This window comes from Babylonia areolata, chromosome 18 (assembly GCF_041734735.1).
Source record: "Babylonia areolata isolate BAREFJ2019XMU chromosome 18, ASM4173473v1, whole genome shotgun sequence".
NCBI classification, from domain to species: Eukaryota; Metazoa; Mollusca; class Gastropoda; order Neogastropoda; family Buccinidae; genus Babylonia; species Babylonia areolata.
In genome coordinates this window covers 34,596,754-34,611,205 of record NC_134893.1, presented here as the reverse complement: position 1 = coordinate 34,611,205, position 14,452 = coordinate 34,596,754, and the positions used below count along the sequence as shown (strand labels likewise).

The window sequence follows — 14,452 nt, the reverse complement described above, 5'->3', positions numbered from 1 at the left end:
ACATTTTGAGTTAGTTATTGTTTGTGCAATTTGTGTTATTTGTAATTGGATACTTTTGTGTTCAGATAAAACTCTCAACGCAGCATTATTTTGTTTACTTATTTACAAGTCCTTTATGTACTGTGTAACCTTGCCATGTATTGTTTGCCTTTTGCCCATTTTGTTTTTTCCATGTACCCCCATTGGGACTTTTTGGAATAATCTTGTCTTGTCTTGTTTTGTCAGAACTGACGTAAAAGAAAATCGAGATGATCATTGACTTCTGCTTTCTTCTTCTTCTTCGTTCGTGGGCTGCAACTCCCACATTCACTTGTATGTACACGAGTTGGCTTTTATGTGTATGACCGTTTGTACCCTGCCATATAGGCAGCCATACTCTTCTGCTTTAATTTTTGGAACGCATCGTGTTCCAGGAGTGGTGGACCCACCTGTGGCTGAAGGAAGGCTTCGCCTCCTGGATTGAGTACCTGTGCGTGGACTACTTGTTCCCCAACTTTGACGTCTGGACCCAGTTTGTCAGCATGGACCTGGGCAGAGCCCTGAAGCTGGATGCCCTGGAGAGCAGCCATCCTATTGAGGTTGGTTGTTGCTGTTTGTTTGGTTTAACTCATTCTGGACGAAGGGCCCCCGATCGAGGCCATATATGACTGTTTCAGACAAAGGAGCCTGATTGGGGCTTTAGATAGTTTTTGATTTTTGTGGTGGCACGTACATTGCTTAATGAGTTATAAGCTGAGAATATCTTAACTGACTCTCCACTGTGACCAGTTAATGCAGAGTGTGTTGCTGTACTCGTGAGCAGGAGAGTTATTTTCGCTGTGACTGGTTCAAATGAACAGTGCATGTCAACAATGGCGTCTGACCTACTTACTTCTCAGTCACAATGGAGGCAACAGAACTGGTTGAAGGGGCCCTGTCAGAGCTATATAACATTCTGAATTAAATATGTTTCAAACTCTGTGTGCTTTCCTGGATTCATTTGCAAATCTTCAGTGTGAGCAAATTTCAAACAAAAAATATGGATACTTTCATCATCTCACTGTATGATACCATAAGAAGGGAGGAAGTTTTATTCTTTGTCCCCAACTAACTGGTTACGTAACTGATCAGTTTGGAAGTTTTCAGTTCATAAAATCTAACATCTGTTTTTTGGGGATTTTATTTCTTACCCATATGAATGGGTCTTCTGTTGGGAAAGTCAGGGGAGCTAACTGGCAGTACCTAGTGAGTTAAACATGTATCGATAACAATAATGGTTGTCCCTCGGTTTCAAGGAGGACGTGACTGTGAAGCTTGTCTATGCACATCCCAGGGGAGTGGCTCTGCAGGCCGAGTACGGATTTGCAGAAGAGTTGTTTGAACAGTGTATTATTTGAAATTGTCACAATACAAATACTATGAATTGGGACAGGACAACGAGAAAATGTTCTGTTGATTGGGTGTGGTGGTTTTGTCATCTTTTGTTTGTTTGTTTTGGGGTGTTTATTGGGTTAAGATTTTGAAAAAAATAGTTCACTTGTTTGTTGGTTTAATGTGTATGGACCATGCGCTTATATGTGGGATTGCATATTGGAATACACAGGCTTACATATGCGCTCACACACACATACACACAGTACTGTCCAGCCCAGCCCAGCCCAGCCCATGCCCAGCCCATGCACACACACACACACACACACACACACAGTATATATCTCTCTCTCATGCACACACAGTGTAAAACAAATGGCAACGAATCTCTCCCGTGTTGCAGATAGAAGTGGGCAACCCTGCAGAGATTGATGAGATCTTTGATGCCATCTCCTACAGCAAAGGAGCCTCCATCATTAACATGCTGCATGACTACATCGGCGATGAGGTGAGAAGGCCCAGTGTTTATGTAAAGGCTGTGAAAAACTTGAAGATCAGAAGAGCCCTTGGGTCTGTAGGTGTGACAGTGGTGTTTGGGGGGTGAGGGGTGTGTGTGTGTGTGTGTGTGTGTGTGTTGGATGCATGCATGTGTGTGTAGGTGCTCATTTGTATGTTTATGTAGGGAGTGGATATGTGGGGTGCGCGTGTGTCAAGTCAAGTCAAGATTTTATTTCATGATGGTAAATTGAATAAGCAACAATTGCTTTTTTTACATCAAGCCATCAATGAAAATAATAATAATAATAATAATAATAATTAAAGAGAAGGGGAAAAAAAGAAAAAAAATTGAAGAAAAAATTTAGGGGGGAGAGAGAGAGAGAGAGAGAGAGAGAGAGAGAGAGAGAGAGAGAGACAAGCAGAAGAAGAGCAACAACAACAACAAAATGCATATATATATATATATACACAAGAATATTGTGATAAAGAAATACAAAATTGCATTTCCATTTCACACACACGCACACACACACACACCACTGAATACAAATTCTCGGACACAATTACACCATGCCCATCCCACCCACATGCACATGTGTGTGTGTGTGTGTGTGTGTGTGTGTGTGTGTGTGTGTGTGTTTGACATTCATTTGACTGCATTTAAAAGCTCACTTTCAAAAGCAGATTTAAGTTACCGCATGCACTTGTGCTTTCCTTCATTCTACTGCTGGTCATAGACATTTTGACCTCAGAAATCAAGAGGAAGATCCAAGCTGTCAAGATGAGATGCTCTGCATCTCACAATCTGATCACATCACAAATGAAAAAGTGTGTGCAAGAGTGACCCATCACAGATGCTACGAAGACCTGCTTACCACTGTGAACAAGAGGAAACTGTTGTGGTGTGACCACACAACCAGGGCATACAACCTCTCCAAGACCATCTGCCAGAGAACAGTTGAGGGGAAAGAGGAGAAGGGGAAGGCAAGGAAAGAGGTGGACGGACAACATTACTGAGTGGACTGGAAGGAGCTTGGCCCAAACACAAGGCACCAGCACACATCCTTTACCAGAACAGGCTTGATGTGTGTCATGCCGAGTGCTGTGTCCCAACAGGTTTTGAGGGTTTGGGAGCAATGACCAGTAAATGTAGGTCTGTATATTCAATACACTCAGTCATTTAAAAAAAACAACAACTTTAACTCAGTCCGGATGATGGAACGCTATAGTGTTCCTGACATAAGGTAGTGTTCCGGATGACGGAACGCTATAAGCGTTTCGACAATTAAATTTTTTTCCACATTTTCCTTATGGGGTAGCATAACAATTGCAGCTACACCGGGCATTGCGAACGTGTCAAGGGTCGAATGGAAAGTGTCTTCATGAGATTTCGTAACAACACACTCCACAGCGAGTTCAGGACCCCACACGACAAGCTAATCTGCATACTTATCGACAATGGTGTTGCAGGCGATACAAGTGGAAATTTTTTGAGCAAACTAGATCACAACAGCGGCTTTTACCACTGCTGAAGTGATTGAAATGCTTCAAACTGAAGGTTTCAACACTGACAAGGATGATGAAGACGTTGAGTAAAGTATCTGCAGTGAAGAAAGCTACCAGCAAGAAGCTACTGATAGTGACTCAGCTTCTGAGAGCAGTGAAGAGGGAAGGGGGTGGGCATTCACACGACATGAGGAGAGGGGTCAGTGGTCCAGAGTGAGTTAACTACACATACTTTACCATGACCCACTTGTGCAGACTCCAGCAAGGGTCTGATTCCTGGCACGTGCAAACTGCTATCCACCAAAAATCTTTTTGATAACTGTCTCTGCTAGAAGGCAAGAGTGGAATCACTGGAGTTAGTGGGTGAGTGAAGGGTGATGGTGCTGTGACAGGATTTCCGCAAGGGACTGAAGCTGTACCTGAAGCGTCACAAGTTTGGCAGTGCCTGCACCCAGGACCTGTGGAAGGCCCTGGAGGAGGCCAGCGGCAAAGTCGTGGGCACTGTGATGGCCACCTGGACGTCGCAGAAGGGTTTTCCTGTTCTCAAGGTATGGGTGCCTCTCTCAGCGTTGTTAAGTTGTCGGGGTTTGATGAGCAGTTAACAATTGTTAACACTCGAGTTGTAGAGTGTTGTGGATTATAAACAGTTCCCATTCTTTAATTGCTGTATGTTTGCGAAAGCTGAAAATTTGAGGTATTTAGATATGGTTTACCTCTCCCACAGATAGGATAGCTCTCTTCCTTGCACCATGAAAAATAGAGACAAAAAAAACTATCGTGTGACTTGTTCAGATATATACTGTTCTTCCATTCATGACTAACACCAGTTTGCTGATGAATCTGTCATGGTTGGTGCATACTAGGAATTTTTTTGGTTGACCATAACCCACCATATTCTGACAAGGCTTGAAGAATCTTTAACATATGTTCTTTATCTTCTGCCTGCATATATGAAAGAGATAGGGTTCAGGCGCTAGCAGGTCTGCACATCTGTTGACCGAGGAGATGAGGAGAAAAAAATTCCTCCTTTTACCACAAGATGCTTTAAAACTGAGGATCAAACTCAGAACAGATGGGCAAGGATCCAGTGCTCTGTCTGGCTACCACATCTGTCATGTTTTATTATGTAACCATTTGTTATGTAATGAACTGAACTTTTAAATCATAGAAAGCCTTTTCTTGTCAGTAGACTTGAGTAATAAATCAGCGTTATGTTATTGACTTTTTTCCCCTCCACACAGGTGACTGAAAGACAAACTTCAGATGGAGAGTGTGTGCTTGACATCACACAGCAGAAATTCTCTGTATCTCTCGGTCAGCAGTCAGGTATAAGTTCAGTGTGTTACTCTGTGAGTGTTACTGTCAGTGTGTGTGTGTGTGTGTGTGTGTGTGTGTGTGTGTGTGTACCCTGTGAGTGTTACTGTCAGTGTGTGTGTGTGTGTGTGTGTGTGTGTGCGTGTGTGTGTGTGTGTGTGTGTGTGTGAGTGAGTGTACCCTGTGAGTGTTACTGTCAGTGTGTGTGTGTGTGTGTGCATGTGCATGCGTGCATGTGTATGTGTGTGTCTGCTCTATTGTTTTTCCATTTTAAATGTAAATGGAAAGTAAGAACAGAAACTGATATAATAAAACAAAAACAACAATTGGAAGACATGCTCATTGAAATGACCACAGATATTGAAAAACAACAACTGAACAAATAAGGAAAGGAATAAATAATTTTTTGTTAAAAGAGGGTATTGACAAAAGCACATGTAATTTTTTTTTTATTGTCTGGCCCTCTTGAGATATTTCCGGAAAGAACAGAACCCAGAGGTTATAGAAACTGAACTGATTCAAATACACGATGCTTTAAACGTGATTTTTTTCAGTGGTAGCATGACTGGTATTTTACAAATTTGCTTTCTTTAAAAGATAGGTTTTTAATTCCCCCTCCCTCTCTCTTATGGTGAGCCTAAAGGCAGATTTCTGCATACCTGTGTGTTTCAGACATTAAAGTGATTGATTGATTGATTGATTGTAAATAGGTGTTCGTGAATACAATATGGAAATTCCGATTTTGTGTTTATCCCTATTTGATTGATTGATTGATTGTAAATAGGTGTTTGTGAATACAATATGGAAATTCCAATTTTGTGTTTATCCCTGTTTGATTGATGGACTGTAAATAGGTGTTTGTAAATACAATATGGAAATTCCAATTTTGTGTTTATCCCTGTTTGATTGATTGACTGTAAATAGGTGTTTGTAAATACAGTATGGAAATTCCAATTTTGTGTTTATCCTATTTGATTGAGTGATTGATTGTAAATAGGTGTTTGTGAATACAATATGGAAATTCCAGTTTTGTGTTTATCCCTGTTTGATTGATTGACTGTAAATAGGTGTTTGTAAATACAATATGGAAATTCCAATTTTGTGTTTATCCCTATTTGATTGAATGATTGATTGTAAATAGGTGTTTGTGAATACAATATGGAAATTCCAGTTTTGTGTTTATCCCTGTTTGATTGGTTGATTGATTGTAAATAGGTGTTTGTGAATACAATATGGAAATTCCAGTTTTGTGTTTATCCCTGTTTGATTGATTGACTAAATAGGTGTTTGTAAATACAATATGGAAATTCCAATTTTGTGTTTATCCCTATTTGATTGAATGATTGATTGTAAATAGGTGTTTGTGAATACAATATGGAAATTCCAGTTTTGTGTTTATCCCTGTTTGATTGATTGATTGATTGTAAATAGGTGTTTGTGAATACAATACGGAAATTCCCATTTTTTGTTTATCCCTATCCACTATTTAACAGGGGAGGGCAGCCTTTGGGTGGTGCCTATCAGTATCCTCACAGAATCTGGGACGGAGGTGAAGAAAGTGCTGATGGAGAACCGTAATGTGTCTGTCACCCTGGACGTGGAGCCCGACGAGTGGGTCAAGGTCAGAGTCACCCACTGTCTTTTATGATGGAGTTTCAGTTTCAGTTTCAGCTTCAATGAGGTGTGAAAGTGTGTGGACTGATGTGTATTCCATTCACCACATCTGTGTTTAAAGGAAGAAAACAACAACAGATGCTTGACCTGAGTGTGGATTAGAAATGATGGTCAGGCCTTGAGAGCCTACATTCGGCTTGGATAAAGCATTGACATGAAACGAAATAAAATAATATGTGTGTGTGTGTGTGTGTGTGTGTCTGTGTGTGTGGACTTTTATTGTGTGTGGGTGTGCATTTATGTTAGCGTTGGTGTGTGTGTGTGTGTGTGTAAGCATGCACGTGCATAAGTCTTTATGCGTATATTCATGTGTATTTAAATTCCTATTGTATTTGTGTTTTGTTTTTTTTATATGATTTTCAATACATATTGGAACTTTTTACACACATTCTCCTCCAACATTCGTTGTGACCCTGGTGATAAAGACCTTTTCTGTTCTGTTCTGGAGCTTCAGTTTCCAAAAATCAGCAAATGACAAACTGACATTGTCGTGCAGGAGAACGCAGACATCAAAGATGTGTAAGGGTAGAGTGACTAACTGACCTTGTTCAGTGACTGACACTGTGCATTGACAAACTGACACTGTGCATTGACAAACTGACACTGTTCAGTGACTAACTGACACTGTTCATTGACTAACTGACACTGTCCAGTGATAAACTGACACTGTGCATAGACAAACTGACACTGTTCATTGACTAACTGACACTGTCCAGTGATAAACTGACACTGTGCAGTGATAAACTGACACTGTTCAGTGACTAACTGACACTGTCCAGTGATAAACTGACACTGTTCAGTGATAAACTGACACTATACATTGACAAACTGACACCATGCATTGACAAACTGACACTGTGCATTGACAAACTGACACTGTTCAATGATGGACTGACACTGTGCATAGACAAACTGACACTGTTCAATGATGGACTCACACTGTGCATAGACAAACTGACACTGTTCAATGATGGACTCACACTGTGCATAGACAAACTGACACAGTTCAGCAACAAACTGACACTGTTCAATGATGGACTGACACTGTGCATAGACAAACTGACACTGTGCATTGACAAACTGACACTGTGCATTGACAAACTGACACTGTTCAGTGATGGACTCACACTGTGCATAGACAAACTGACACAGTTCAGCAACAAACTGACACGGTTCAATGACAAACTGGGACTGTGCATTGACAAATTGACTCTCTTCTATGACAAACTGAGACTGCATTGACATACTGACATTGTTGTACAGGTGAATACATACACCAAAGATGTGAACAGGGTACAATGACTAACTGACCTTGTTGAGTGACAGACTGACACTGTTCAATGACAGACTGACATTGTTGTACAAATGAAGTGACAAGCTGACGCTGTTCAATGACAGACCGACGTTGCTGTACAGGTGAATGCGGGCACCAAAGGAGTGTACCGGGTGCACTATAGTGCAGACATGCTGACCAAGCTGGTACCCTGGATCGAGAACCAGCAGCTTCAACCCACAGACCGTCTGGGGATCATCAGCGACCTCTTCGCTCTGGTGGGTGGTGTGCTGTGGGGACTTAGGGGATTCAGTTGGGTAGGTGGATGGGTGAGGAGGTGAGATAACTTTTTAGGGTTTCAGTTCGGTAGGTAGATTGATGGGAAATTTGGGGGAATGCATTTGGATAGGTGGGAAATTTTGGTGACTGAGTTGGATGGTTGGGTGGGTGCGAACATTTTAGGATTCAGTTTGGTAGGTGAATGAGTGGGGGTGGGGGGTGAGAACATTTTTGGGTTTCTGTTTGGTAGGTGGATAGGGTGGGGGGGGGGGGGAGGATCACTTTTTAGGGTTTCAGTTTGGTAGGTGGATGGGGTGGGGGTGGGGTGAGATAACTTTTTAGCATTTCAGTTTGGTAGGTGGATGGGGTGAGGGGGATGAGAACATTTTAGGGTTTCAGTTGGGTAGGTGGATGGGGTGGGGGTGGGGTGAGATAACTTCTTAGGGTTTCATTTGGGTAGGTAGATGGGGTGGGGGGGTGAGATAACTTCTTAGGGTTTCAGTTGGGTAGGTGGATGGGGTGGGGGGGTGAGATAACTTCTTAGGGTTTCATTTGGGTAGGTAGATGGGGTGGGGGGGTGAGATAACTTTTTAGGATTTCAGTTTGGTAGTTGGATTGGTGGGAAATTTGGGGGAATGCATTTGGATAGGTGGGACATTTTGGTGACTGAGTTGGATGGGTGGGTGGGTGGGTGCGAACATTTTAGGATTCAGTTGGTGGATGGTTTGGGGGATGATTACGTTTTAGGGATTCATTTGGGATGAATGAGTGGGGGTGGGGGATGAGAACTGTTTAGGGTTTCAGTTGGGTAGGTGGATTGTTGGGAAAATGGAAAGGTGGGGAATTATGGGGATTTATTTGGATAGATGGGTACAAGGGAAATTTTGGTGATTCTGTTGGATGGGTGGGTGGGAACTTTTTATGGACACAGCTGGGTAGGTGGATGGGTGGGGAGGTGGGGGTGTGAGAAATTTTTAGGGATACAGTTGGGAAGGTGGATGGGTGGTGGATGAGAACTTTTTAGGGAATCATTTGGGTAGGTGGATAGGGGAATGGGGGGTGGGGTGGGGGGTTGAGAACTTTTGGGGGATTCAGTTGGGTTGGTGGTTAGGTGGGAAATTTGGGGATTTATTTGGATAGGTAGATGGGTGGGAGATTTTGGTGATTCAGTTGGGTAGGTGGATGGGTAGGGGTGGGTGGGTTTGAGAACTTTTTAGGGATTCAGCTGGGTAGGTGGATGGGGGGCGGCGGGGGTGGGGGGGACTTTGTGGGGAATCATTTGGGTAGGTGGATGGCTGGGGGCATGAGAACTTTTTTGGGATTCAGTTGGGTAGGTTGATGGGTGGGAAATTTGGGGGAATTTATTTGATGGGTGGGAAATTTTTGATAGGTGGGTGGATGGGAACTTCTGGCGATTAGATTTGGTAGGTGGGTGGGAATGTGGAATGTTTTTGGGAATCAGTAGAATAGGTGAGTGAGTGAGTGGGAATTCTGGGGCAGTTGTTGCTGTGGTCTTCTGTTGTTGCTCTTACACATTATCTCATCATTTCTGTCTGTCTCTCTGTCTCTCTCACATATGTTCATGCTCACACACACATACAGGCGTACACTGGTGCACACACACACACACACACACACACACACATACACACACACACTCACTCACTCACTCACTCACACACACTCTTTCACACATCCATAACCTCCACCCGCCACAACGTAACCTCCACCCACCACAAGCTCTTAGACATGCTCACTGTATTTATAAAAAAGGAAAAAATCCACAAACACACACACACACACACACACACACACACACACACACACAAAGTAAACAGGACCACAACCTTCACACGGTACTACACTCCTTCCAGTGTGAAGTGGGCCTGGTGTCATCCGTGGAACTGCTGAACGTGGTGAAGGCCTTCACTGGGGAGACCAACTTCACCGTGTGGAGGGACCTGCTGGCCAACCTGTGCCACATGGGCCAGCTGCTCCAGTACCACACCGGTGCCTCCGCACTTTTCCGGCGGTTCCTGTGCTCCCTTCTGCAGCAGGTGTATGCCAAGATTGGCTGGGAGTGGGATGAGGAATCTGACAGGCAAGGTAGCGTTGACAGTAGGTGGATGATGATGATATGGATACTTATATAGCGCCTAACCTCAGAGACCAAGCTCTGAGCGCTTGACAATCATGGAGTCATTTTTGCGCAACAGGCTGCCTACCTGCGTAGAGTCGACTGACAGCAGCCATTGGGTGCTCATCATTCATTTCCTGTGTCAGGTTTCAGTCATGCGCATGTGCACACTAATACAGATATGTAACAAGATACAATGAAACTTTATTTCCTCTAAAAATGAAATTGTTAAAAGAATACTTTATTGTTGATCTCTGGATGGTTGCTGGGGCGGTGGTCTCCCAATATGGCACCAGACTAGAAAGTGAGTGTGCATAGTTTTAAATCCCACATACAGACCATGGTACTCACCCCCACTCCATTAATCCTTGAGTGGTGGTCTGGGTGCTAGTCATTCGGATGAGACAGTAAACTGAGGTCCGGAATTGGCATGGTGTTGTGTCCTTGTGAAATGCTCTTAACTTTGATTTTCCTCACTCCACCCAGGTGTGAATGGGTACCTGACTTCATTTGGGAAAGGTTAAAGCAAGCCCTTGACATAGTGAATGTGAATTTACTGGCCCTACAGCCATGAAAGGCTTTGGGACCTTTAAAAACTTTTTTTATGATCAACTGCATGAAATTGTTTTTTTTTTTCCCATGAATATCATTTACCCCCCCCTCCTTCCCCCCCTCCACATCCCCCATCGCTTACAAGTTATACCTAAAGTACTGGCATGGGCATAAGATTACAGTTGGGCCAGTAGCAAAGTGGGAGCTGTATTATCAATGGTTTCTCCAGTGCAGTGGGAAATCACTTACAGATTTGTCTTTTGTGAAGGATTATGACTCAAACTAGGAGGCAAAATTGTACTGGCTCTTAGTGCTGCAGCCTTGGGGGCTAGTTGGCCTTTAGGAACCATCCCAATGCCAAGTGACCTAAAACCCTCTTGGCTGTGAGAGTGGGGATGTAACTTGGGCAAGACAATCTCCACTGTAATCCAGTCCTTGCCCAGATAGTTTGGACAGCGTTACCTCCTCTGCTGTTCTGATGGTCCTAGTCGAAAACAACTGATTATTGTAGTGGGGTGGGCAGATCACGGGGATTCCAGACTGCGAGACATAGTGGTCAGCACCCTCGGGGCGTGTGGGGAGAAGTCGGTGGTGGACCAAGCTTTCACTGCCTTCTACAGCCATGTGGAGTACAAGCAGGCCATCTGCAGCAACATGCGAAAGGCGGTCAGTGGTCACTGTGGTTGTTGTTTGTAGAGAGACAGAGATAGGTCAGTGGTCACTGTGGCTGTTGTCTGACTGGGAAGTGACAGAGATAGGTCAGTGGTCACTGTGGCTGTTGTTTGTAGAGTGACAGAGATAGGTAAGTGGTCACTGTGGTTGTTGTCTGACTGGGAAGTGACAGAGATAGGTCAGTGGTCACTGTGGTTGTTGTTTGACTGGAGAGTGACAGAGATAGGTCAGTGGTCACTGTGGCTGTTGTCTGACTGGGAAGTGACAGAGATAGGTCAGTGGTCACTGTGGTTGCTGTTTGTAGAGTGACAGAGATAGGTCAGTGGTCACTGTGGTTGTTGTTTGACTGGAGAGTGACAGAGATAGGTCAGTGGTCACTGTGGTTGTTGTCTGACTGGGAAGTGACAGAGACAGGTCAGTGGTCACTGTGGTTGTTGTTTGTAGAGTGACAGAGATAGGTCAGTGGTCACTGTGGTTGTTGTTTGTAGAGTGACAGAGATAGGTCAGTGGTCACTGTGGCTGTTGTCTGACTGGAGAGTGACAGAGACAGGTCAGTGGTCACTGTGGTTGTTGTCTGACTGGAGAGTGACAGAGACAGGTCAGTGGTCACTGTGGCTGTTGTCTGACTGGAGAGTGACAGAGATAGGTCAGTGGTCACTGTGGTTGTTGTCTGACTGGAGAGTGACAGAGATAGGTCAGTGGTCACTGTGGTTGTTGTTTGACTGGGAAGTGACAGAGACAGGTCAGTGGTCACTGTGGTTGTTGTCTGACTGTAGAGTGACAGAGATAGGTCAGTGGTCACTGTGGTTGTTGTTTGACTGGGAAGTGACAGAGACAGGTCAGTGGTCACTGTGGTTGTTGTCTGACTGTAGAGTGACAGAGATAGGTCAGTGGTCACTGTGGTTGTTGTTTGACTGGAGAGTGACAGAGATAGGTCAGTGGTCACTGTGGTTGTTGTTTGACTGGAGAGTGACAGAGATAGGTCAGTGGTCACTGTGGTTGTTGTTTGACTGGGAAGTGACAGAGATAGGTCAGTGGTCACTGTGGTTGTTGTCTGACTGGAGAGTGACAGAGATAGGTCAGTGGTCACTGTGGTTGTTGTTTGTAGAGTGACAGAGATAGGTCAGTGGTCACTGTGGTTGTTGTTTGGAGAGTGACAGAGATAGGTCAGTGGTCACTGTGGCTGTTGTCTGACTGGGAAGTGACAGAGATAGGTCAGTGGTCACTGTGGTTGTTGTTTGGAGAGTGACAGAGATAGGTCAGTGGTCACTGTGGTTGTTGTTTGTAGAGTGACAGAGATAGGTCAGTGGTCACTGTGGTTGTTGTCTGACTGGGAAGTGACAGAGATAGGTCAGTGGTCACTGTGGTTGTTGTTTGTAGAGTGACAGAGATAGGTCAGTGGTCACTGTGGTTGTTGTCTGACTGGGAAGTGACAGAGATAGGTCAGTGGTCACTGTGGTTGTTGTCTGACTGGAGAGTGACAGAGATAGGTCAGTGGTCACTGTGGTTGTTGTTTGACTGGGAAGTGACAGAGATAGGTCAGTGGTCACCGTGGTTGTTGTTTGGAGAGTGACAGAGATAGGTCAGTGGTCACTGTGGCTGTTGTCTGACTGGGAAGTGACAGAGATAGGTCAGTGGTCACTGTGGTTGTTGTCTGACTGGGAAGTGACAGAGATAGGTCAGTGGTCACTGTGGTTGTTGTTTGGAGAGTGACAGAGATAGGTCAGTGGTCACTGTGGTTGTTGTTTGACTGGAGAGTGACAGAGATAGGTCAGTGGTCACTGTGGTTGTTGTTTGTAGAGTGACAGAGATAGGTCAGTGGTCACTGTGGTTGTTGTCTGACTGGAGAGTGACAGAGACAGGTCAGTGGTCACTGTGGTTGTTGTTTGTAGAGTGACAGAGATAGGTCAGTGGTCACTGTGGTTGTTGTTTGACTGGAGAGTGACAGAGATAGGTCAGTGGTCACTGTGGTTGTTGTTTGTAGAGTGACAGAGATAGGTCAGTGGTCACTGTGGTTGTTGTCTGACTGGAGAGTGACAGAGATAGGTCAGTGGTCACTGTGGTTGTTGTTTGACTGGGAAGTGACAGAGATAGGTCAGAGGTTACCGTGGTTGTTGTTTGACTGGAGAGTGACAGAGATAGGTCAGTGGTCACTGTGGTTGTTGTTTGACTGGAGAGTGACAGAGATAGGTCAGTGGTCACTGTGGTTGTTGTCTGACTGGAGAGTGACAGAGATAGGTCAGTGGTCACTGTGGTTGTTGTTTGACTGGAGAGTGACAGAGATAGGTCAGTGGTCACTGTGGTTGTTGTTTGTAGAGTGACAGAGATAGGTCAGTGGTCACTGTGGTTGTTGTTTGTAGAGTGACAGAGATAGGTCAGTGGTCACTGTGGTTGTTGTCTGACTGGAGAGTGACAGAGATAGGTCAGTGGTCACTGTGGTTGTTGTTTGACTGGGAAGTGACAGAGATAGGTCAGTGGTCACTGTGGTTGTTGTCTGACTGGGAAGTGACAGAGATAGGTCAGTGGTCACTGTGGTTGTTGTTTGACTGGGAAGTGACAGAGATAGGTCAGTGGTCACTGTGGTTGTTGTCTGACTGGAGAGTGACAGAGATAGGTCAGTGGTCACTGTGGTTGTTGTCTGACTGGGAAGTGACAGAGATAGGTCAGAGGTTACCGTGGTTGTTGTTTGGAGAGTGACAGAGATAGGTCAGTGGTCACTGTGGTTGTTGTTTGACTGGGAAATGACAGAGATAGGTCAGAGGTTACCGTGGTTGTTGTTTGTAGAGTGACAGAGATAGGTCAGTGGTCACTGTGGTTGTTGTCTGACTGGGAAGTGACAGAGATAGGTCAGTGGTCACTGTGGCTGTTGTCTGACTGGGAAGTGACAGAGATAGGTCAGTGGTCACTGTGGCTGTTGTCTGACTGGGAAGTGACAGAGATAGGTCAGTGGTCACTGTGGCTGTTGTCTGACTGGGAAGTGACAGAGATAGGTCAGTGGTCACTGGTTGTTGTCTGACTGGGAAGTGACAGAGACAGGTCAGTGGTCACTGTGGCTGTTGTCTGACTGGGAAGTGACAGAGATAGGTCAGTGGTCACTGTGGTTGTTGTCTGACTGGGAAGTGACAGAGATAGGTCAGTGGTCACTGTGGTTGTTGTCTGACTGGGAAGTGACAGAGATAGGTCAGTGGTCACTGTGG

General features: G+C 44.6%; 1 protein-coding gene across 2 annotated transcripts in view; it reads left to right on the top strand.

The window, feature by feature from the left end:
• LOC143292701 (puromycin-sensitive aminopeptidase-like) overlaps nucleotides 1-14,452 on the top strand; it is a 52,838-nt gene that overhangs the window by 13,877 nt on the left and 24,509 nt on the right. For both annotated transcript variants that reach the window (XM_076603213.1, XM_076603215.1), the window contains exons 9-16: nucleotides 414-578; nucleotides 1,754-1,858; nucleotides 3,747-3,902; nucleotides 4,596-4,680; nucleotides 6,162-6,289; nucleotides 7,759-7,893; nucleotides 9,769-10,000; nucleotides 11,107-11,249. In XM_076603213.1, the coding sequence (XP_076459328.1) occupies nucleotides 414-578; nucleotides 1,754-1,858; nucleotides 3,747-3,902; nucleotides 4,596-4,680; nucleotides 6,162-6,289; nucleotides 7,759-7,893; nucleotides 9,769-10,000; nucleotides 11,107-11,249 (1,149 nt within the window). The remainder of the gene's footprint in view (nucleotides 1-413; nucleotides 579-1,753; nucleotides 1,859-3,746; nucleotides 3,903-4,595; nucleotides 4,681-6,161; nucleotides 6,290-7,758; nucleotides 7,894-9,768; nucleotides 10,001-11,106; nucleotides 11,250-14,452) is intronic.